Here is a 23573-nt window from a genome sequence, read left to right on the forward strand (position 1 = left end):
GGGTCTTTTAAATGCAACTCATTTAATATTTTTACGTATGTGCGTCAGACGCTGAGATAAGTACGTTTTTAAAGGCTTATTTTCCCAAAAAGGGCTTAGGCATTTAGAAAGCATCTTTTGAAGGTGCATTAGGTGTAAATGGATTTAGTCTGTGATTTGGCACACGATGAGCTTGATTTTGACACCCTTGGTTTATGGCAACAGGTTTTGAACTTTACTTTTGAATTTAATTGCACAGATTAACTCACATTGCCTTTCTGCAGCATCGTACAACTGGGACCAGTCTCCTGCGACCTTCATCTGTGGTCTTGTATTTCTTCAGATCAAACTCATCCAGCACCTCATCAGACATAAGAAGCATATAAGCCAAGGCAGAGCAGTGGGCCAGTGAAAGCTGTTTGACTGATCCCTTCTCTGCCTTGAGGTAAGCCTGTATTTCATCATGGACAGACGAGTCATGCATTTCAACCAGGCAGTGGAAGAGATTGATGCACCTTTCAGGGGAGATGTTTTGTCTCTGCATCACCTTCAGGTTCTTGATTGTTTTCGCCACACTCTCCGAGCTGCTGTGGGTGTGTGTCAGGAGGCCAAGCAGGAGTTTCTGATTTGATTCGAGAGAAATGCCATGAAGGAAACGAACAAACAAATCAAGATGTCCATTCTTGCTTTCCAAAGCTTTGTTCACTGCACTCTTCAACAGCTCATCAAGTGGCAATGCTGTTATGCTGTCCTTTCTTTTCACAAACTGTCCCAAGACCTCCGAATTCTTATTTAGATAAGATGAGAACACATGCAGAGCAGCCAGAAACTCTTGGATGCTCAAATGGACAAAGCAGTAGACCTTCTGGTGTTCAAACACACATTCCTCCCTGAAGATCTCAGTGCACATTCCAGAGTACACTGATGCTTCACTGACATCAATGCCACACTTTCTCAGGTCGTCTTCATAGAACATGAGATTGCCATTCTCCAGGTGTGTGAAGGCCAGCTCTGCCAGTTTCAGAATGACACTCTTGTGGGATTCTAGAAGCCTCTGTCTATCTGCTTCAGTTTCCTCTTGATACTTCTGTTGCTTCCTGGTGGTCTGGATGAGCAGGAAGTGTATGAACATCTCTGTCAGGGTTTTGGGGGCTTCCCTTCCACCGTCTTCTTGCAGTATCTGCTGAAGGACAGTGGCAGCAATCCAACAGAAGACTGGCATGTGGCACATAATGAAGAGGCTTCTGGATGCTTTAATGTGTGTGATGATTCTATCGGCTAGGCTGTGGTCACTGAGCCTCTTCCTGAAGTACTCTTCCTTCTGTGGGTCACTGAACCCTCGTACTTCTGTCACCCGATCCACATACTGGGAAGGAACCTGACTGGCTGCTGCTGGTCTGGAGGTTATCCAGATTCGAGCTGAAGGAAGCAGGGATCCTTGAAAGAGGCATGTCATCAGCACATCCACGGGTGACAGTTTTGTTACATCAGAAAACTGCTGGTTCTTTTGAAAATCCAGTTGAAGTCGACTCTCATCCAGACCATCAAAGATGAATATGATATTGCAATCTTTGTATTCACTATTGTCCAACTCACTAAGCTCAGGGTGGAAGTCAAGCAGGAGCCTGTGAAGACTGTATTGGGCATCTTTGACTAAATTTAACTCCCGAAATGGAAGCACAAACATGAAATCCACATCCTGATTAGCGTTGTCTTCTGCCCAGTCAAGGATGAACTTCTGCACTGAAACTGTTTTTCCGATGCCAGCTATCCCCTTTGTCATGACAGTTCTTATGTGTCCCTCCTGTCCAGGTAATGGCTTGAAGATGTCATTGCAGTTGATGGCTGTGTCATCTGTAGTTTGTGGTCGGGATGCAGCTTCTACCTGCCAACCTTCATGCTCGTTATTCACGTCTTCACTCTCTCCTTCAGTAATGTAGAGCTCTGTGTAGATCTTGTTCAGGAGTGTTTGGGTCCCCTGCCTTATGATGCCTTCAGATATACTCTCAAACCTCTTCTTCATTTTGGCTTTATGGCTCATCAGTACACTATTGAGGTCACAGTTGCCTTATGGCATAAAAACAAAGTAAGTCAGTTTAATCTTGAAAATAATACATGACCTTATATTCTTAAGAAATTCTCAATTGTAATTGTATTGTTGTCATTTCTATTAGTGTAAATAAAATATTATTTTAAAATTAAATATAGTACAACTCACCTGCTAGTCTTGCCCTTTTAGCTGGAGCATGATCAGTCAGGACGTGGTTGCTGGCTGCTGTGTGCTGAACTAAAGGAGGCTGTGAACAAGGCTGTGCTGCACGCTTGTGTGGATATAGAGGACCCTCCCCCATCTCCGAGTTTGGATATAGAGGACATTGTGCAATGACTTCATGAGGCTGTGGAGGGGACTCTGCTGTAGGCAAATGTGGATTTAGACGATCCTGTCCCATCTCTGAGTATAGAGGATGCTGCTGCAGGTATGGAGACACGTGGGGCAATGATGGAGGTCTGCAGAGATGAAGTTCCAGCATTTTATTGTGGTGGTAAAGGGAAGGATCTTGCATGGTTGCAGATGGGTTTGCAGTGGGTTGTGTCACGGTTGCAGAATGGTATAGCGCATGTTGTGCCTTGGATGCAGAAATGTGTGCAGAAGGTTGCATTATGATTGCATTAGGATTTACAGTAGGCTGTACCATGGTTGCAGATGGGTTTACAGTAGATTGTACAGCGGCTTGAGAGAGGTATAGGTTACGAGGCGCAATATACGCAGAGGGGTATACATTTGGTTGCACAATGCTTGTGTATGGAGGAGTTTGTGCTATAGGCCCATGTGAATGCAGGAGGGGTTGTGCCATGGTTGTGTCGGGATTGATAACAGCTTGAATTCTGCATCTCTGTCTGCACTGGGGACAGCTGTAGTCTCCTGATGGACCAGACTGGCTGCAGTAGCTGCTGATACACTGGCTGCAGAAACTGTGTCCACAGGTGGTGATGACTGGGGAACTCAGTAGCTGCTCACATACACCACACCTGGATTGACTGTTGTTTAGAAAGTCCCTGAACATACTACAAAGAAAAAAAAACAATCATTGTAATAATAACAATCCATTACTACTGCACCTTATGATTCAAGACACACTGCAATGTAACAAATAATTTGCTCAGTGTTTTCAGTATGTAGGAGAACCTCTGATAGTCCTCTTTGCCTAAAGGTGCCGGCATGAACAGTAGAAAATCACCTGAGGGTTAAAAGGAACTTTGAAAGGCTTTCCTTTCTAAAACTTTTACTTAATATCTTTCAACATGTGCATTCTTAAATGTTGTGATGGGTGTAATTATGTCCAGTATTCATACAGTTAATTTAATTTTACATTAGGGTACCGCATGCGCCTTACAACACACAGACACACAGACACATGGACCGCGGAAACGGCCGGGCCAGGGGGGCCGTAGCCCGGGTAACTTTTAAAAAAATAAATGAATGAATGCCTTAAAACAAAAATCCAAGTCAAAACCCGTGGACAATATCAAACTTAAACACAACCCATGCTGCAATAATGTAATAAAGCCTTTTCCTAAACCAATATTTCCTTAACCAATATTAATATTTGACTGCGTGAATGTTGCAAAATCCGGAGTTCTAATCTCAGCAACAGCGCAGCGCTGAAAATCGCGCGGAAGAAGTAGGCTAGAGGTTGAGCAAGTCATGGTCTCGCCAAACCGTCCAAAACGGTGTTAATCATTTCGCTGAGCAGACAGCGACGCAAAGAAGCCAGGTTGCCTCGGGAACGTAGGCTATAGCAAACATTGCCATTCATTCATCTGAAAGCGCGGGTAGGCTCGCTTGTGCTTTCACCGACATCGATCAGCAGAGAATGGCGCGTCAGTGCTCCCTGCAGCGTGCCGCGGGAATGTAGAGCACACACGCAAGTTTTGCAAAAGCTCTTCTTATTTTTTATTGACAATTACCGCTGCCAAGTACAGTGTAACCGCCCATAAAAAAGAACACACATCAAGGAATATTGCTAACCATTATCCATCGAAAGGTTTTAATAGTGGATTACCAGGAAAGTTAGTCATCTTTGCAACCTCCATCAATGTAAGGGACAGTGTAGGTGAGTCATAATTATATGATTAAACATTTGGATTTGGTTCTCTTAGTGTTATCGGCTGTTTGGACATGAGTAAAATTATCCTGGCAACGTGATTTATCCTCTCTCTCTCTCTCTCTCTCTCTCTCTCTCTCTCTCTCTCTCTCTCTCTCTCTCTCTCTCATACGTGCGCGCATGCGCCCAGCTCAGATAAAACCGCAAGCATATTCCCATGCACTCCTCTGACAAAGCACCACCACAGAACGTTCACTTCTCTGTGTTCAGTGTTTCTCATAGCGCTTTAGTATTGGTACAAGCAAGTTGTCCGTTTTTCAGTTGCGTTTCCACCGACCTGCTTGAACATTTTATTCTGCACCATTCTGTGATGATGTAGGCCTAAACGTGTCCATGTAGGCTATATCGCGCATAGCCTCGGCTATGCATCTTGTCCGACCTAAAATTTTGGTGACACTGACCCCCTCTTGCGATTGTGGCCTGGGGTGGCTTAAGATTTAATGCAAAAATGCATTAAAATGCATTAAATTACATCTAAGAAACGCACATTTTCTTGGGGGAGGACCCCCAAAACCCCTGTCCTAACCCCCAACCACTTGCGGCCCCCCCTTGTTCGAATTCGTTCCGCGGTCTATGCACAGACACACACAGACACAGACACACGCAGACACAGACACACTCAAAACATCTCACTTAAAGTCAGACTGTGGAGGTCCACTGCTGAAGGTTGGGGGTTCCCTTATGGACCAATCACTTTTCATGGACACACAGCTGGGCACTGGAGACACTGGACTGGGCATCTCTGTTCTGGAACACAATAGGAAATGATACGATCTAGCCAAAAGATCTATTTGTCTCCATACATTGGTTCTAAAAAAATGTTTCTCCTGACTGTGTGAAACTAGCTGCACAACACAACTCAACCTGATTGTTGAGCTCACGTGATTAGCTGTCAGTGTCTTGCCCCTCCTCACAACACCGTGTTGATAAAGAAAAATACCCATCTGTACATTCTCTCTCTCTCTCTCTCTCTCTCTCTCTCTCTCTCTCTCTCTCTCTCTCTCTCTCTCTCTCTCTCTCTCTCTCTCTCTCACACACACAATATCTTACTTTGAGTCAGACTGTGGAGGTCCACTGCTGAAGGTTAGGGGCTCTCTCATGGAACAATTACTCTTCATGGATACAGAGCTAGGAACTGGAGACAATGACCTCAGGGTAGTCTTCTGTAGTCTGGATATGGAGACAGAGAGAGTAGGGGAGGGCAATCACTCTTTATGGACACACAGCTGGGCACTGGAGTCACTGACCTTGTGATCCTAGCCAAAACATAGTCACATGAGGTGGGATATAGACTGTTGAATTTTGTGTGAGTGAACCTTAATATGAAAAATGAAAATCGTACAATGGATCAGACTGTAGAGGTCCACTGCTGAAGGTTGGTGGCGCCCTCATGGACCAGTTACTCTTCATGGACACACAGCTGGGCACTGGAGACACTGGCATGACCTTCTCTGGTCTGGAAAACAACACAAGAAGGCAATATTACAAACACAGACACAGACACAGACAGACAGACAGACAGACAGACAGACAGACAGACAGACAGACAGACAGACAGACAGACAGACAGACAGACACACACACACACACACACACACACACACACACACACACACACACACACACAATATCTTACTTTGAGTCAGACTGTGGAGGTCCACTGCTAAAGGTTGGTGGCTCTCTCATTGAACAATTACTCTGTATGGATACACAGCTAGGCACTGGAGACATTGACCTCAGGGTAGTCTCCTGTAGTCTGGATATGGAGAGAGAGGGGGGGGGCAATCACTCTTTATGGACACAGAGCTGGGCATTGGAGTCACTGACCTTGTGATCCTAGCCAAAACATAGTCACATGAGGTGGGATATAGACTGTTGAATTTTGTGTGAGTGAACCTTAATATGAAAAATGAAAATCGTACAATGGATCAGACTGTAGAGGTCCACTGCTGAAGGTTGGTGGCTGCCTCATGGAACAGTTACTCTTCATGGACACACAGCTGGGCACTGGAGACACTGGCCTGACCTTCTCTGGTCTGGAAAACAACACAAGAAGGCAATATTACAAACACACACACACACACACACACACACACACACACACACACACACACACACACACACACACACACACACACACACACACACACACACACACACACACACACACAGTAAAACATTTCTGACAGAAATTTACAGCTAATTGATGGAGAATAATTGCCAGCTAATTGTTGCAAAATTACAACAAATTGCTGTCAAAAACAATTGCCGGCCAGTAGTTGAAAATTACAACAATGATCCGTTTTCTAGTCTGACCATGGCACTGTCCTGCCCCTGCTACCGCCCGCCTCCTTCTGCCTCCATCCCCACTGCCCGCCTCCACTGAACACCAAAACGGGTGCATTTCACGATAATATCCAGTGCTATGCAAATTTTTTCTTCCTTAATAATTTCTGAACTTTTATTGTATTTGTCACTCTGAAGCATTTCAAGACAAGTACATTGAAATGGTAGATAGAGATAACTCTCGAGTCAACACACAAACCAGAAAAAGTAATGACCCCCCTAAACCTAATAACTTGTTGAACCAACTCCAGGAGCAACAATTTTAGTCAAGTGTTTTCTACAACTGGCATAGAGTCTTTCACATCGCTGTGGAGGAATTTTGTCAAACTCTTCTTTGCATAATTGTTTTCAAATCAGCTACAGTGGAAGATCTCCACGCATGAACACAAATTAATGGTCACAAACTTATGGCTGGACATTATCCTTCAGGATTTGTTCATAGAGAGCAGAATCCATGCTTCCTTCATTCCTAGCAGGTTGTCCATGTCATGAGGCAGCGAAACAGTCCCAAACCATGAAACTCTCACCACCAGTTTTCACTTCTAACATGTGTAATGGACAACTGTTTTTGTTTCATGTAATTGTTTCCATTTCACTACTTGTATTCCCTGTATGTGAATGTAAAAATATAACTATTCTTCATTGGGGTTGCAATACGTATTTTCTGTGGTTACATGTTTATTTGTGCAAGATGGACATTTGATAGAATTATTATAGGACTCCTCGTGTGTTTTAGTATCAGGAGGAGAGCATGTGGTAATTAGCACATTGAGTACCGACAGGGATGGGCAGTATTGTTATTACATCTAATTGAAATACATTTTGAAATACAAAATACTATTTTGTATTTTTATTTCATATAAGTGAATTACATGTATTTGTATTTTGTATCAAAATACTTTCCTCCAGTATTTTGTGTATTTCACAAAACTACAAATAAAAATACTTAGTTCTAAAGAATGTTATTACACAATATGAACACATGATGGTGCTGTAGGTTAAAAAGTATATGAATGCCCCTAGCTCAGTGGTTCCCCAACTATGGTACGCGTTGACAAGGTGATGGCAGGGGGTACGCGAGAAGATGAACAATTTTGGAGAAAAAAATGCAGGAAAAAAATCAATAGCCTCTAATATTCGATTCAGGCATGGACATTGATATTTTGGGTATTGAATGGGTATTGGTTAAATTGTTTCCTTGTAAACCTCGTTTTCAGTACACATCTTAATTTATTTTTCCATGGGAGTTCATTGCAAAATCAGCTGTGTGCTGAGGAGAGTCGCGTGCGTGGTACATCTCGGTGTGTTCCATCTCCCCGAGGAGGAAACGCGCTGTGGCAGTCTCCTCCAGTCTGCATAGGACAGCATCAAATGAATGGCTATTGTTAATAAACAAAGCATCATCACGTTACTTTCTGGAGTTGGTGAATAGTTTCTGGGACTATGTGCTTCAATCCACAAGTACCTGTGATTACGCCAATAGTAAGATAATAACTTGCTACTTTTGGGATTTTGACAAAATAAGCTTTGTCCGGTCTGGTTCGTCAGGCAGACTGCAGGCTATGTGTTTGTTAGCATGCTGCTAGCATGCTTTTAGCAAACTGTTATGTTCATGCAATGTCATTTTTTAGCCAAGAGCAGTCAGTCACCTTCTGACACCACCCTAAATATCCGTAAGCCGTGAACAAGTATGTGTGTTCAATTTAGATGACTCCTATAACTTTTAGCGCAGTCACGTCCATCCAATTTCATTCAAATTTGAACTTTGTCTACAAAGTTGACATGGCTAGGCCTACTAGCCATGACACGTTTTAATCTACATTCACACCTCTAAGTACCCTCTCCTTAATAAGTGCTGTGAGATCGCTAAACAATAATGGCTCGTTGAAAGCATGTGAATTTAGCAAGCTTAATGGCCCATTACATCTCTGAAGCCTTTCAAAGTGAATTACTGCCTACAGAACATGTTGCAACAATGTTAACATTATGCCCATTCATCTGTGGACGTTTCTGTTGATGTGCATCGTGTTTTGTTGTTGTTGTTTTTTTGTTGTTTTTTTGTGTGGGGGGGTGGGGTACCCGGATGGAGCTGAAATGCTCCAAGGGGTATGTGATGTAAAAGTTTTGGAAGCACTGCCCTAGCTGAATTGGAGGTACATGCTTGGATTTCTTAAGCCTTGACTGAACAGGAAGTTCAATTCGATTCAAGGTGATTGGCTAATCATTTAATTCATTCCTCAATGAGGTGTTAATGTTTTCCCCATGTCATTCAAACTTGCTTTCAGTTTGCCATTTAGGGCCTTTTGTGTAGAATTGAGATATTACCTGTGCATATTGTTTTAAAGATGGCCTCTCAACGTCATTTAATTAATATTGCCGTGTTCCCCATTGTTATTGAATGTGTTACGCGTTGGTCCTGTTTTAAAAAACGTTCTGGGGTGGATTTCTCGAATCCGACCAAAATTAGCCTTCGGACCAAGTAAGTCCGAACGAAGTGCGACACAACAACTAACAAACAACGACGATTTCTCGAAACCCTCATACCAACGTGGTCCGATGTAGGTACGAAGTAAGTGCGATGAAATTCCAACCAAGTAAGTTCAGACGCACGGTGAAGTTTTCGGAAATGCTCGGAGTGTCTCGCCTCAGCTCGGGTGCATTTGTCGCAAAGCAGTGACGCTGTACCACACAGTGCCTGTCAAATTCTGACTATACATCTATCAAAGTCCACAAATCTTTGTCAACACAATCATGTCCCCGACTTCACCCCTCTTCAACTGCAGTTACCAAATGCGACATTACAATCCACCATTTATTATTTTTACTTCGGCCTAGGTTTTGCATATAGGCTAATGTTTAATATTGTATGGTATAGCCTACCACTAGTATTGAAGCACGGTTGGTGGGTGAGTGGTTAGAATGTCGGAATTCCATACACGTTTGCCGTTTCCTTATCGGAGGCGTGAGTTCAAGCCCCGGTGAATATAGCCCTAGGCTATATAATAACCACCCATCACATCTTTTTTCCAGAACGGCAAGCGAAGTCATTCTCACGCTCATGGGCAACGCAACACTTTCAACAGGTTATGGCTATGCAGGTTGCAGTTAAATGCTGCTTGAAATGATAACTGAAATTACGCTTGAGAATTAATTAAACATATCAAAATGTTTATTTAATTTTCCAGTCTGCACGCAGTCTTTACGCGCAACGTAAGCGGGTGGAACTGCCATTATTGCCGTTACATAAAGACGCGCAGGAAGGGACCTATGGAAGGGCCCGTTAATGTCTGTAAACATGGCACATTCAAAGTCCTTCAACGTCGGAAAAGACCTGTTAACACAATCATATTCCCAAAATCCACCCCATTAAATGCAGTAACCAATTGTCGGTCTACACATCACCATCAATGAAGAGCAATGGGCGGTGAATGGTAAGCGCAAAGGCATTTCCAGTGTGACAAGATTTCGATTCCCTCAGTCAGATAGTCCTCCATTAAGCGCAGGTGCCTATTCCTCTGCGCAACTGTTTATCCAACCTCTGTGTGTGTGCGTAAAGTGGCCGATCCACGCGTGCTGTTGGGCGCGCTTGTGGAGCTCTGGCATCGGAGAGTCTTTGCCTCGCAGCCACGCACGCAGTCACATTAAGGCCAAGTCAAATTGCTTTTCACCTGTATTTTACAAAAACACAAAACGATGGCCCAATTCACACAGATAGAGAAAGAATGACAGGATGCGATATGTTGTTTTCTGATCTCCCTGACTGCACTGCACTTCGTGCGCCATGGGCCATGGCCCTATTTGGAGTGTGCTCACTGCTGAAACAACATTTGCTTCAACAGTAGCCTATTGGCCGGCTGCTTGTGACAGACTTGTATTACAATAGTAGAATTGAAATGAAAAGAAGAATATGAATGCTATGACATAAGACCTAGTAACGCGAAGAGTTTGTGCAAGCTGGTGGGCATTTGAGCTGTTACGGTCATGTCCACGCACAAATGTTTCGTGTGTGCTGTCACATGCACTTCTCATTAGCTCTAGGTCCGTCAATGTTTTGAAAGACCTCAGGAGTCAAAGCACATGAAACGATATTGTGCAATGGATAAGATAGGCCTATATGCTATGTCGATGGATGATTTAGTTGTTATAACCCCGTTTTGCGTTTTCTTTGCCTGCTGCTTCTGAATTGATCACCATTTAGCTTCACGTTATGCTGCTTAAAATATGTTAAGCCTACGCTACGTCTAGATCAAACGAGCGCTAGATTTTGAATACCGTAGCCAGCTGCGCATTACACCGACTCTCATGCCGTGGCAGAATCTTTCTCGCGTCACGCTCTCTTGAGCTGCCATGCAGGTGACACTCTAGCTTGCGTGAGACCTCTGGTACAACCCCCCTAAAACGAATAAGGCATGAATCTTTGGATTGAGTGGCAAGGGCTGAGTTGGTCAAAATTTCGAACTATTTTGTTATTAGTATTAACTGCCATAAGACGTTCTCTTGGACACCTCCAATAGATGAAACAAATAAACGTCATTTTATGGCAGCATTTTATGGCAGCAGTGGTGTCAGCTCATGTTCTGTTCTTCTATCTTGGTTAGGTCCTCTTGCTTGCATATATGGCATTCTTATTCACATTTAAAATCCTCAGTCAGTGCAATGTAAAGACAGGCTATTCACAATTGCTGGCTTTGATCACTTGAAATTGTGAAAGCGAACATTGTACCTTCTCACTGGTCATTTATGATCAGATCTCTTTATGCTTATAATATTCACTATTGCATTCATTCAGATGCACAGGTGTGTGTGTGTGTGTGTGTGTGTGTGTGTGTGTGTGTGTGTGTGTGTGTGTGTGTGTGTGTGTGTGTGTGTGTGTGTGTGTGTGTGTGTGTGTGTGTGTGTGTGTAGTGTGTGCAGGGCCACTGATAGCTTTGATTAGGCCCAGGACACAATCATCTGAAAGGCCCCCCTCTCAATAAATACAATACAATTGGGTCCCAATTCTGGGGGCCCTCTTTCTCAGGGCCCGTGTCAACTGTCCCCTTTGCCCCCCTGTCGGCTTCTGTGTGTGTGTGTGTGTGTGTGTGTAGTGTGTGCAGGGCCACTGACGGCTTTTACCGGGCCCGGGACTAAATCATCTGAAAGGCCCCCCTCTCAATAAATACAATACAATTGGGTCCCAATTCTGGGGGCCCTCTTTCTCATGGCCCGTGTCAACTGTCCCCTTTGTCCCCCCTTGTCGGCTTCTGTGTGTGTGTGTTTGCGCGCGCGTGTCAATTGACCACAATCTGGCTTTATTTCATTTTTTAATACTCCGCGAAGGTCTAAAATTTTGCCCATGATGGTCTAAAAAAGGTCTAAAAAAGTCTAAAATTTCACTTGTTAAAACCTGCAGACACCCTGACACACACACACACACACACACACACAGGAATGAGCGTGAAATTAACTAAATTCATCACCAGCCAAATGGCTAGTAGATGTTAATCTTACTACACACAAGAGCTCCCCAAGGGATTTTTTCATGCATAGTTTCACATGTACTTATACTGACATAACATGAAAAAGTGCATGTGTACTTAATAACTAGGTGTAATTGGACATGTTACATGAAGCAGCATGAAAACTTGTTTATGCATAGTTCTAGACTAACGCCTTTTGAATTTTTAGGTGCAAATGTATCTTTTAGATTTTCTCTTCCGTTAAGTTTCAATAGGAAATGTACGGAAGGATCCTGTACACAAGGCCCCTGGCCAATGAATTTACAACTTCTTATTGAACATTCGGGTCGAGACCAGTCTAAATTTGTTGCCTACAATCTACAATACTACTTTGCGCTTTCCTTTTAATTGTTTTTTTTATTATTATTATTTAAGTCGTCTCTGTTCTTGTCTTGTTGTGTAGATGAGACTGACCTCCCCACAGAGCAGAATTCCTCCTCAGTTGCAGACATTAAAGCTGAACTTGATCAGGTAAAGTCACCATTTGTTTTTAAAGCAATTATCAACATTGCATTCAGGGTTTTTTTGGGGGGGGAGGGGCTTTATTGTAGTAGGATAGTGAATATGGTGTTAGATGTTGAATACCCTTGGGTTGGCATTTGTAATCATTATAGATCGGTTCAAGCCCATGATGTGCAGAACCGTTTTGCATGGGACATACATGGACAGACATAAGGTGCAACCACTGCTAGCGCCCAAAAAATAATTAATATTAAATTAATATATTGCAATGAATTTGCTTCTTTAGATATTCCACTAAAGACAACAAAAAATAACTTCATCCATGAAATAGCGCCATTAGCTGTGGTTGCACCACCCTGATGTGTGCGACTACTAAAACGTCATTGACCACTGCATTACTCTCTCCTCTTCTCAGTTCTGTTCCACCTATCTACTGTCCCGTCACATTAAAGGCAAAATACTGTACAGACTCTCATATCCCAACACACACTGTACATTGTGGACCGACGAGGAGAAAATTAAGCCATATTGTGTACAGTTTTCCAAACAAATTGTCTTCATTTGTGTTGCCTACTTCATTTTCAGGAGGAGGATGAAATGTCAGACATGGTCCCAGTCATCAGTTCTGTGATGAGCCAATCCCCTGCAGATCCATTGAAGGCTTTGAGATTGTCGGTGCAAGTGGTCGAGCTCTGCTCAACAGAAGGTCAGCAGGGAACGAGCAGCAAGAACCATGAATGTGGAGAAACGCCTGTTGCTGGTAAGATTTTTGCCAAGGAGAGTGGAGTAGAGTAAGATGATGGGGCACCTAAGTCCTTCTACTTCCGATCCATGGGGCTGGAGCTCTCAAAATTTTGAATGAGAGTTAATGGAGCGAGTCAAGCTAAATCCTCATCCCGTTTGGCATGTGCTCTGGATTTCACATATGATAGCAGTGAATTTTAAAGGTTTGGATTTGCGTCGTAAGACCACTCATTTTCGGCACGCAAGAAACGTTATTTTAGCTTTTGTGCAAAACTGTGTTGGAGACTACACGTGCGCCTCGCATATCTGACGTGAACCGAGGCACAGCCAACCCGCTGCACCGTGGCTTAAGTGGCTGCACGTCGGACATGCGACGTCTGTTGTGTAGTCCAAATAATTACATATTTTTGCACACACACAACTCAAAAATCGCTTGCCAAGTGAAGTCAACAAGCACACCATTGGTTGTTATTAATTCTGAAGCACAGCATATGTGTGATCGACAGGGAAATGCGAGGTGGGTCGGAAAATAGCTTTGATCAGTCCATTACAGCCCAGTCAAAAGTGTTTGCGTTTCCAGCCCCATTAGCCGCCCGGAAGGGGTGGAGACTTAGGTGCCCCATTGAAGCCTGTGCATTTCCTAGATCCATGTGATGTCATGTGAACACCCCTTTAGGAGACCTTTGGTTAGGAGACCTTCTGAGACCTAGGGTTGAGAATGAGTGGGGTTCCATTGGCACTGTAGATGGCGGTAGCGCACATCTTATGCAAGTCTTCACCAAATGCCTTTCAAAGAAGAAGGAGGGAGGGACAACGCCCCCTCAGGAGACCGAACCTGAGCACACTCCTTTGCATTGGGTGGGCGGAGTTTGAATCATCTTAGTCTGCTGATCTTTGGTTTCGCTGCTCAGGCATGCCACAGTTGAGAAGCATATGCAGGGCTGATAGTATTCAGGCTCCATGCCTGATTTCAGGCTTGACAGAGTTTGCAAAAACAAAAACATTGATAGTAATTAGCCATCAGGTTATTCTTATCTCAGAGTGTTACAGGTTCAGGATTTTCTTCTACTATCAGACTTCAATAATGGTCATACTGTGGTCTATTAAATGTTTGAATAATGTGTCAAAATAGGCCTACGTTACGTCACTATGCAGTATCTTGTCATAGTCGTTAGAGTAGGGGAAAAAAAAAAAACCCCTGCATATGTGTGATGTTTGAACTATCATGCTGTTTGAGACAGACCCCTGGGGGCCTCAAGCACAAAGCTCTGTCATACACAGAAATCCTTGTCCAAAATAATGATATAATCTATAATCACTCACTAAATAATGAGGGACTTTCTTTTTTTTAATCCTAATTTGCTATGATTATTTTGGGCAACGCTTCATGGGTGTGTGTGTGTGTGTGTGTGTGTGTGTGTGTGTGTGTGTGTGTGTGTGTGTGTGTGTGTGTGTGTGTGTGTGTGTGTGTGTGTGTTTTTTTAGGGGTAGCAGAAAAAGGACCAGAAGTGCAAATCCCCAAACCCACAGCCGTCTCAGAGACAGCGGTGGTGGACAACAATGGGAGGCCATACAAGTGCTCTCACAGTGGCGAAGGTTCCTCAGAAAAGGCGTCTCTGAGAGAGCACACGCGAGACGTTCACACAGAAGACGAGTCGGAACTGGAACAAGTCCAGGAGCAGCAACAGCAGCAGCTCTCAGGAAGGAGGACCTCCCTCCGCAAGAATCGTGGCCGACGTATCACGACGAGCGCTAACGCTGTCGCCGCAGACAAGCACACTGACACGGGGGAGAAGCGCCACCAATGTCCAGATTGCGGCAAGGCTTTCCAATATGTGGGAGGTCTCACAGCGCACCGGCGCGTCCACACAGGGGAGAGGCCGTACGCCTGTGCACAGTGTGGGAAGAGTTTCACGCATGCTGGAACCCTCAGGAATCATCAGCTCATCCACACAGGAGAGAAACCACACCAGTGCACAATATGTGGCAAACGATTTAGACAATTGGGGGGACTGAGAGTGCACCGTCTCACGCACACAGCAGACCCTCGCAAACGCCCGTCCAAACGCTGTAAAAAGTGCGGCAAAGGCTGTCTGAATGCACAACATCTCGCCGCACACATGCGCATTCACACGGGAGAAAAGCCCTTCGAGTGTGGAAAATGCGGGGAAAGTTTCAGACACTTAGGGTCTGCCACACGCCACCAACAAATGTGTGGTGCCCTGAAGTAGCCTGGCGATCCAGAACGACACTCGAAAATATGGAGTTTCCCGCCGTTGTAGGGAATATCTGGTGCTACACGTGAAAATGCTGGGCTGTGCCCTGACCAAAACCATCCCTACCCCTAAGCTGTCAGTAAAGCAACCGCTCTGCTGCTTTACTTTTTCCAAGAACAGCGAAACAAGCAAGGAAAATTGAGAAATTGTGCCCAGACCAAAACCATGCCTAACCATAACCAGGACATTGCAAAACACGAGTTAACATACAGAGTCGTACTAGACACACACATAATAGACTGTTCAAGTCTGGGTGCTATCTTAACGCTTTGGATGATGCCTTTTTGGTTTTCAAATAGGTCTAGGCAGCGGCTCTCGTTAGAGACACAGAACCATTACATACAAGCAAAGATGTGTGTTCTACAGCCACCTCCTGGAACAATGGGTGCGTTCCAATATGCAACCTTGCGTCCTCCACTTGTGCTTGTGGCCTCATACCTGGAAGTAGTACGTCGTGATGACATCACAACAGCATTATATTTTAATATCTCGAAAAGCTTAAGTGTAAGTGCAAACTGGATGGTGATAGAAGAATAGTCCCGCAAAAATTGTTTTGGCTAGGCTGACAGAGGAGAAACTTAACTGTTTTCTCCACGGATGCGGGGCATCAGCAAAAACGTGAGGCCACAAGCACAAGTGGAGGACGCAAGGTCGCATTTTGGAATGCACACTATGTTAATGGCGATCTGATGAACTGCCATTGCTTAATAAAAAATGGAGCATTACATGTGCGCTGTGAAATATTTTTTGTAGTTTTTTTCCAGAATTCATGCTGCCTTTTTTCTCGAATACGTACCGCCACTATTACATTCTATGTATCCATTTATGACTGGGAAATTTGAACTTTTCATACATGAAAAGGGGATGTACGCCATTTTGAATTTCTAGAAATAGATTTTTTTTTTAGCTGCAAAACTTAATGTACTTTGGTCATACTAGTAATTAGTTTATTATTTAGAAACTATTAATTAAATATTAATCGGGGGGGGGGGGGGGTCAACCGTCATTCCGACATAGGCTACCGCCATTCCGACATACCTCCATTTGACAGTATTTGATTGTCATTCCAAGCCATTCCGAGTAATTTGAACATTGTTGCAAGTACTTACAGGTGCGTGAACAACGTTCTAACTCAATTGACATTTGCAACAATGTTGCTATATGAGCGGAAATGGTGAGAGTGACAGTGTGATTACAGGATTTGTGTATAATTTAGTGTCTAATTTTGTCACGGTCCAAATGCCCTTACAGGTAGGGTCTGAAAACAGTTCCTGCAAGCTGGAAAAATGGTTCCTGCAATAAAAAGTCAATGTCTGAATGGCGGTATGTAGGCCTAACCGATCAACTCGCCAGACAAAATGTTTCTATGTATGCAAGTTATTGCATTGTAAACACTTGAGTGATATCCAAAACTTCTGTACCCAAATCATACAGTTCTATTTCCAAATTCTAATGAAATGTACTGTATGTTAACTTTTGACTTATAAGAAGACACTACAGCATTGTCTTTTTTTTCTTTGTCAATTCTCTCCTGGGGTGAGTTTCTCAAAAGATAAGTTGTTTGCCTGTTAGCAACTTCGGTAGTTGCCAATGGGAAAATTCATTGAAAAAACAAAGTAGCTAATGTAGTAAGCAACTTTGGTTTTGAGAAATTCTCCTGTTTTGTTATTGTGGAAATGATTCTAGCATGTACTAGCCTACTGTAAATTGGTAACCCTAACGACTGTAACAGGAATGTTTTCAAGAGTGAGAGGTTGATTATAAATGCCAAACAAAAACAATCTTTTGGGATGTGTCTCTATCTACTACCTCCCATCCTCTCCTTTTGTTTGTGACCTTGTGATGCAAGACAGGACATCCTTGACGATAGAAGTTTATTCAGGTTAATGCAAAGGCATGATTTAAAAGTCATTTTCATATGTGCAGTTGGGATGTCTAAAAATAGTAAAAGTGCTGCGTCATCCCCTATCAGTAACATGTGATCAGAGGAGACACCTAGATAAAATTCAGGAAGTAGCTAATAGGCAAGACGAGACACTGACGAAGGCAACAGCCAAAATGTTTGTCTGCAGTTCTGCTGCTATGTAAATAAATAAATAAATAAGAACACGATTGCGATCCACTTTTTCACCTTCTAAATAGTACACTTCCCCAAAAAGTTGTTGTACCTGGCCTGACAGGAACTCAACTGTTTTCTCTATGGGGGACAGGGCATCAGCAAAGCATGAGGTCACAAGCAAAAGGAGAGAATGGGAGATATTGAAAGTCACCCTTGATGTGCTCACTCACACCACTATCTCCATTCAGGAGAAGTCATTCTAGTTTCTCCCATCCATTCCTCTGTCCCTGTGAGGCGATTTAAGGCTCCGTATGTTATTAAATGTCTTGCAAAAACACCTTTAATTTTCAGTTGATCTCTCATTCACATTCAGGACGCTGAATATTTGGTCATTATCGGCAATAAAGTGGACCAAAATATGTGACCCACTCGAGTATTTCTTCATTGTTTCAGGTTATATTGTAATTTTTTCACCACCTGCTTTTCATTCATCATTTAAATTAAAAAAGTGTATTAAGAGTATTAAGATGGAATAATGACCCACAGGGTTCATTTGCAACACTTCAATGCACCTGAATGGCACCAACAGATAGAAACAATGATACAATGGGTGTTAACTTTTGAAGTAAACCACAGTACAGAGAAAAGGTAACCCATTTTCCCATACAATACTGACCCGAGGAATGCAATGAACCTGTTTTTTTGTTTGTTTGTTTTTGGCCTTTTAGCAACTTTCAAATGCGTCTCTGGACAAAAACAACATATACAACAATTTTGGAGGGTCACACCAGCAAGCAACCCATCCACACTGGTGTTTTGTAGCTGCATGACTACCTGAATAATGCACTATCCTTAGACACATATAGTCAAACGTCTTTCTCTTTCACTCACTCACTCACACACTCACTCTCTCTCTCTCTCACACACACACACACACACACACACACACACACACACACACACACACACACACACACACACACACACACACACACACAGAGAGAGAGAGACACATAGAGAAATGAAAGCAAAAGGCATTAATTTCTGGCAAGAAGATGAGACTCATTATAATCACTGCTTTAGTTTTTGGATCTACCAACTTCGTCATGTTCTCATCCATTTACCTGAAGCCAATAGGATGCCTGCATGGCCATATCTCTGCTCTTTTTCTGGCTAGAATAAACACACACACCTGGGGTGAATTTTTCAAAACCAAAGTTGCTTACTACATTAGCTACTTTGTTGTTTTTCAAAGCATTTTCCCATTGGCAACTACCGAAGTTGCTAACAGGCTAGCAACTTCTCTTTTGAGAAACTCACCCCTGGCTTGACCACTGTGAGTAATGAGGGTGTCTACTTCAGTCATCGAGGCCTTTGGTCGATGTTTCACTCGCACTCCGATGTGGATGTTAGCACCTTCACCCCTCCAGCCACCATCACCAGTTTAGTTGGTTCCTGTGGTGTGAAGAAGGGGTAGGCTCTCGCCCCCTGCCTCATGCAACGGCTGGGTAGCACCCTCTTCTTTGTAAGTTAATCATCCATAGTGGGGGGGGGGGGGGCCCTGCGCCAAAAACAGTCACTGCTGCTGCCTACTTCAGCGTTGTCAATAGATGCCTTACATTTCATTTGATCAATCGAATCTTTCCGGGTAGAACCACTGTATTCAGACCAGACAACCAGAACACAAACCAGAACCAGGACCTTTTAAAAGATTCTTCACCATTGCTGACCTATAAATCTAGATGCCCCTAGTGACCAAGCAAGAGTAAGATGATTCAAGCCTGTGCATGTCTGGTATGCAGCGTGTCACTACTCCAACCCCAATGGGGTCTACCTTTGGGGCACTACAAGCCACTATGCTATTGGGGTGAATTGGCGTTATTCTAAAGGATACCACTACTCCCTTAAAACCATTACTATGAAGATTAGACCACATTAAAGCCGCCATGTCTGGGTGAAAATAAAAATGCCACTTCCACTTCTGGTGTAAATGTTTTTTCATCCAACATGCAACAGAAATGTTAATATTCTACTGCGGTAGATATTCATAATATAATATAATTATACCACAATAATATGAAATAAATTAATTATTAATGACTGCTTATCGGCTTAGGTGTGCTGTTGTGTGTGTTGCCTCTGTATTATAAGCCTCCCAACGCCCCCCTAATGGACTGAAGAAACACTACTCTGGGACAATTATTTTGAACGAAGGGCCACACACACACACCGAAGGAGATGTGGCAGGCAACTGCAGTGTCCATGATTACAACAAAACTAGCTATTTCATTCCTGCGCACTGTAACAAAATCAATTCAGATGAAGTTCGATTCAGGTCAAGTCCATAAGACCCCTGCCATTGGTAACCATTACCATTAGTCTTCTAAAAGCTTGGTGGGCTATGAAATGGCTCGGTGGGCCGCATGTGGAACCCAGGCCTCAGTTTGATCACATAGTGTATGAATTGAATCAGTAGAACAGACTATGATGGAAATGAATGTTTGTGAACTTTCAGAGTATGAAGTACAGTATATGCATGTGTACAATTTCAATCTTTTTCTTTTAAATATTGAGTTAAACACTATGTCCAACCCACTCTGAATTTGAGTTTGCCAGTTAAAGTATACTCTACACTAGTGTTTCTGCATCACATTACCTCCTTATTATTTATAAATACATGTATTTATTTATTTATAGCCTAATCGTATGTGGCTTTTTGTTTGAAATAAGACATGCTTCACTGCAAATCTTTAACTACAATTAAACACATTATTTAAAGGCGCACTGTGTAAGATTTTCAGTGGCTTATTTCCAGAAGTCATCCTTCCCATTCACAAATGTTACCTTTTTCATGAATACTTATCATCATCATCACATTCTATTCATTATGACTGGATGGCTCTTTTCATACATGAAAAGGGGGATCTTCTCCATGGTCCGCCATTTTGAATTTCCAGAAATAGCCATTTTTAGCTGCAGAACGTGCTATATTTTGGTCATACTAGTAAATATTAGTTTATTATTCATAAATAGGCTATTCATTCTTAGTTATTGACCAATGATGATATAAATATGCAATATAAATGATCGTGTATTGTGTGTTGCCAGCATACAGAATTTACTGCCTACACTACATCAGGGGTCAGGAACCTATGGCTCTAGACTCTCTTGGGAAGCCTATGGCTCTAGAGCCACATGTGGCTCTTTTGGGAACTGTATATGGCTCTTACTTATCTAGGGTTGCCAACCATCCCTTGAAATGCGTAATCGTCCTATATTTAAAAATAAAAGTGCAGGTTCCACATTGAGTTGAAACAGGACATGGGAGGTTAAAATGCGTTAAAATGCAGGAAATTACATCTAAGAAATACAACATTTTCAGGGGGAGGACTCCCAGACCCTTGCCATAATGAAGTCGACAGTTGGCAGCCCTCTACTTACCTGTTATCAATAAAACGAATAACTTGACACTGCGCTCTAAAATTGTTGGGCTCAATTGAAATACATAATTTTAATTGTGTTCAGTGTTTTTAAAATGGTAAGGCTCTCGTGATTTTTTTTTTTTTTTTTAATTGGCGTTTATGGCTCTCTCCAGCAACAAGGTTCCTGACCCCTGGCATACATAGTATTTCTATCTTTGTGTCTCATATTTACTGATGACTATTTACATTACATTACATCTAACAGATGCTTTTAGCAAAAGTAACTTAGAAACTAGGACAAAATCAGAGCATACTGTACAGCCGTTGAAAAAAGTTTTGTCGCCTATCCATCTGTTTGGGTCAACAGCTAATAACCTGACTTTGAATTAATCACAACCCTCCCAAATAAACTTTTAAAAATTAAGTTCACACACAGAGGCACAGTCTACAAATTGAAAATATATACCCTCATTTTATTTTTAAGTGTTGTAGTCTTACAGTCATTGCATTCGATAAACCACATGGTTTTAGGCTCCATAGTAGACTAAAATCTCCATCAACAAATTTCATAAAAACACACTAATCATCATTAATTCTACTACTGTATATCTGGAGGATTCAGAAAGCATCCATTAGCACATATCATCCAACAACATATCAGATATCACAGTCATTACATCTACTCAGTGGCGGAACAATTGCACACAGGGCCCCAGGGCGAAACACTGATAGGGCCCCCCCATACAGCCAGTCAAGGTCATAATAGGGCCCCTTAAACCAATACAAGAATTCCCTGGGCCCAGGGGAAAATGCCCTGCTTGCCCCCCTATAACTCCCCTGAATCTACTACTGAATCGCTGCTGTGATGGTTGCCATGCAGGGCAATGGGACAGAGGACTATATTGACAAACTTATTTTCCATGTACCATATAACAGAGGACTATATTGACAAACTTATTTTCCATGTACCATATATCTATCATCATGACGGTAAGCACTCTGAGGCCAATTCTGTTGTGTTGAAATGTGCTATGCAGATAAAAATGACTTTGTTAGCTTTATTAGCATGGGGTGGGCAAAGAGAGATGATACACAATGTTATTTTGTTATTCATAGTAATATATCCATCAAAAAACAAAAAAACAAACAATATAATCATCGTGTGAGTGTGTGTGTGTGTGTGTGTGTGTGTGTGTGTGTGTGTGTGTGTGTGTGTGTGTGTGTGTGTGTGTGTGTGTGTGTGTGTGTGTGTGTGTGTGTGTGTGTGTGTTTTATTTTATTCTGTAGCACTTTGGGTCAGATTATGCATGGGTGGACAAAGAGAAGCAAAAGGTTAGCATGATGTGGAGTTATACAAACACAACAATTTAAACTAATACAAAATAATGACAACGGCATTGGAATGTTGTCGACACACAGAGGCAAACAAGAATGATGAGGAGTTATACAAACACAACAACTTAAACTAATACAAAATAATGACAACGGCATTGGGATGTTATGTACATGATCAACTCAGCTGTCTAAACAATTCCACTTGATGTGTACCAGTGGTTCCCAAACTGGGGGTCAGGACCCATAAGGGGGTCATGAAGGGACTGCTGAAGGGTCGCACACAGAAGTGAGTGTTTGCATAAAACCTTGAATATGTGCTTTTACAACCTTTACATACATTGTTAGGAACAATATTTCCTTCAATGGGGAGCAAACATATTTTCCTTTCCTTAAAGTTTAGCAAAAATAGGTTTTCACATTTAGAAAATGGGAGGTGGGGTATCCTTCATTGCTATAACCATTTGAGACACATTAGAAATAACAGAACATGATCATCTCAATTACACTTGATGTACTGTATACCAGTGGTTCCCAAACTGGGGGTCAGGACCCATAAGGGGGTCATGAAGGGACTGCAGAGGGGTCTCACCCAAAAGTGAGTGTTCGCATAAAACCTTGAATATGTGTTTTTATAATCTTTACATGTGTGTGCGTGTGTGTGTGTGTGTGTGTGTGATAGAGGTGTGTGTTTGTGTGTGTGTGTGATAGAGGTGTGTGTGATAGAGGTGTATGTGTGTGTGTGATAGAGGTGTGTGTGTGTGTGTATGATAGAGGTGTGTGTGATAGAGGTGTGTGTGATAGAGGTGTGTGTGTGTGTGTGTGATAGAGGTGTGTGTGTGTGTGTGTGTGTATGATAGAGGTGTGTGATAGAGGTGTGTGTGTGTGTGTGTGTGATAGAGGTGTGTGTGATAGAGGTGTGTGTGTGTGTGTGTGTGTGTGTGTGTGTGATAGAGGTGTGTGTGTGTGTGTGTGTGTGTGTGTGTGTGTGTGTGTGTGTGTGTGTGTGTGTGTGTGTGTGTGTGTGTGTGTGATAGAGGTGTGTGTGTGTGATAGAGGTGTGTGTGATAGGTGTGTGTGTGTCCTGTGGAGCAACAGGAGCTCGTGTGATCTGGCACAGGGACACTGAGGAGTCTAGATAAACCTGTGTGTGTGTGTGTGTGTGTGTGTGTGTGTGTGTGTGTGTGTGTGTGTGTGTGTGTGTGTGTGTGTATGTGTGTGTGTGTGTGTGTGTGTGTGTGTGTGTGTGTGTGTGTGTGTGTGTGTGTGTCTCATAACGGTGTGTGTGT

The 23573-nt window shown here is 42.8% G+C and overlaps 3 protein-coding genes across 3 annotated transcripts in view; 1 reads left to right on the top strand and 2 right to left on the bottom strand.

Moving 5' to 3' along the window:
- The window catches only part of LOC134443149 (NACHT, LRR and PYD domains-containing protein 12-like), a 343863-nt gene that overhangs the window by 113515 nt on the left and 206775 nt on the right, over positions 1–23573 (top strand). The window lies entirely within an intron of this gene.
- Positions 1–23573, bottom strand: part of LOC134443148 (NACHT, LRR and PYD domains-containing protein 12-like) — an 80704-nt gene that overhangs the window by 5069 nt on the left and 52062 nt on the right. The window lies entirely within an intron of this gene.
- LOC134443167 (NLR family CARD domain-containing protein 3-like) lies at positions 245–5591 on the bottom strand. The gene is made up of 4 exons (XM_063193062.1): positions 5488–5591; positions 5196–5315; positions 2198–3036; positions 245–2046 (listed from the first exon to the last, which is right to left on the bottom strand). Exons 1-4 carry the CDS (start codon positions 5586–5588, stop codon positions 245–247), a joined length of 2862 nt encoding a protein of 953 aa, XP_063049132.1. The 5' UTR covers positions 5589–5591.

Source organism: Engraulis encrasicolus, unplaced genomic scaffold (assembly GCF_034702125.1).
Source record: "Engraulis encrasicolus isolate BLACKSEA-1 unplaced genomic scaffold, IST_EnEncr_1.0 scaffold_28_np1212, whole genome shotgun sequence".
Taxonomy (NCBI): Eukaryota; Metazoa; Chordata; class Actinopteri; order Clupeiformes; family Engraulidae; genus Engraulis; species Engraulis encrasicolus.

Excerpts from the sequence above, each read along its gene's own strand:
- LOC134443167 (XM_063193062.1), bottom strand. The coding sequence starts at position 5,588 with ATGCCAGTGTCTCCAGTGCCCAGCTGTGTGTCCATGAAGAGTAACTGG. Across the intron at positions 5,316-5,487 it reads CCTCTACAGTCTGATCCATT|ACTACAGAAGACTACCCTGA; the intron begins GTACGATTTTCA and ends CTCCATATCCAG. Across the intron at positions 2,047-2,197 it reads TAAAAGGGCAAGACTAGCAG|GCAACTGTGACCTCAATAGT; the intron begins GTGAGTTGTACT and ends TTATGCCATAAG.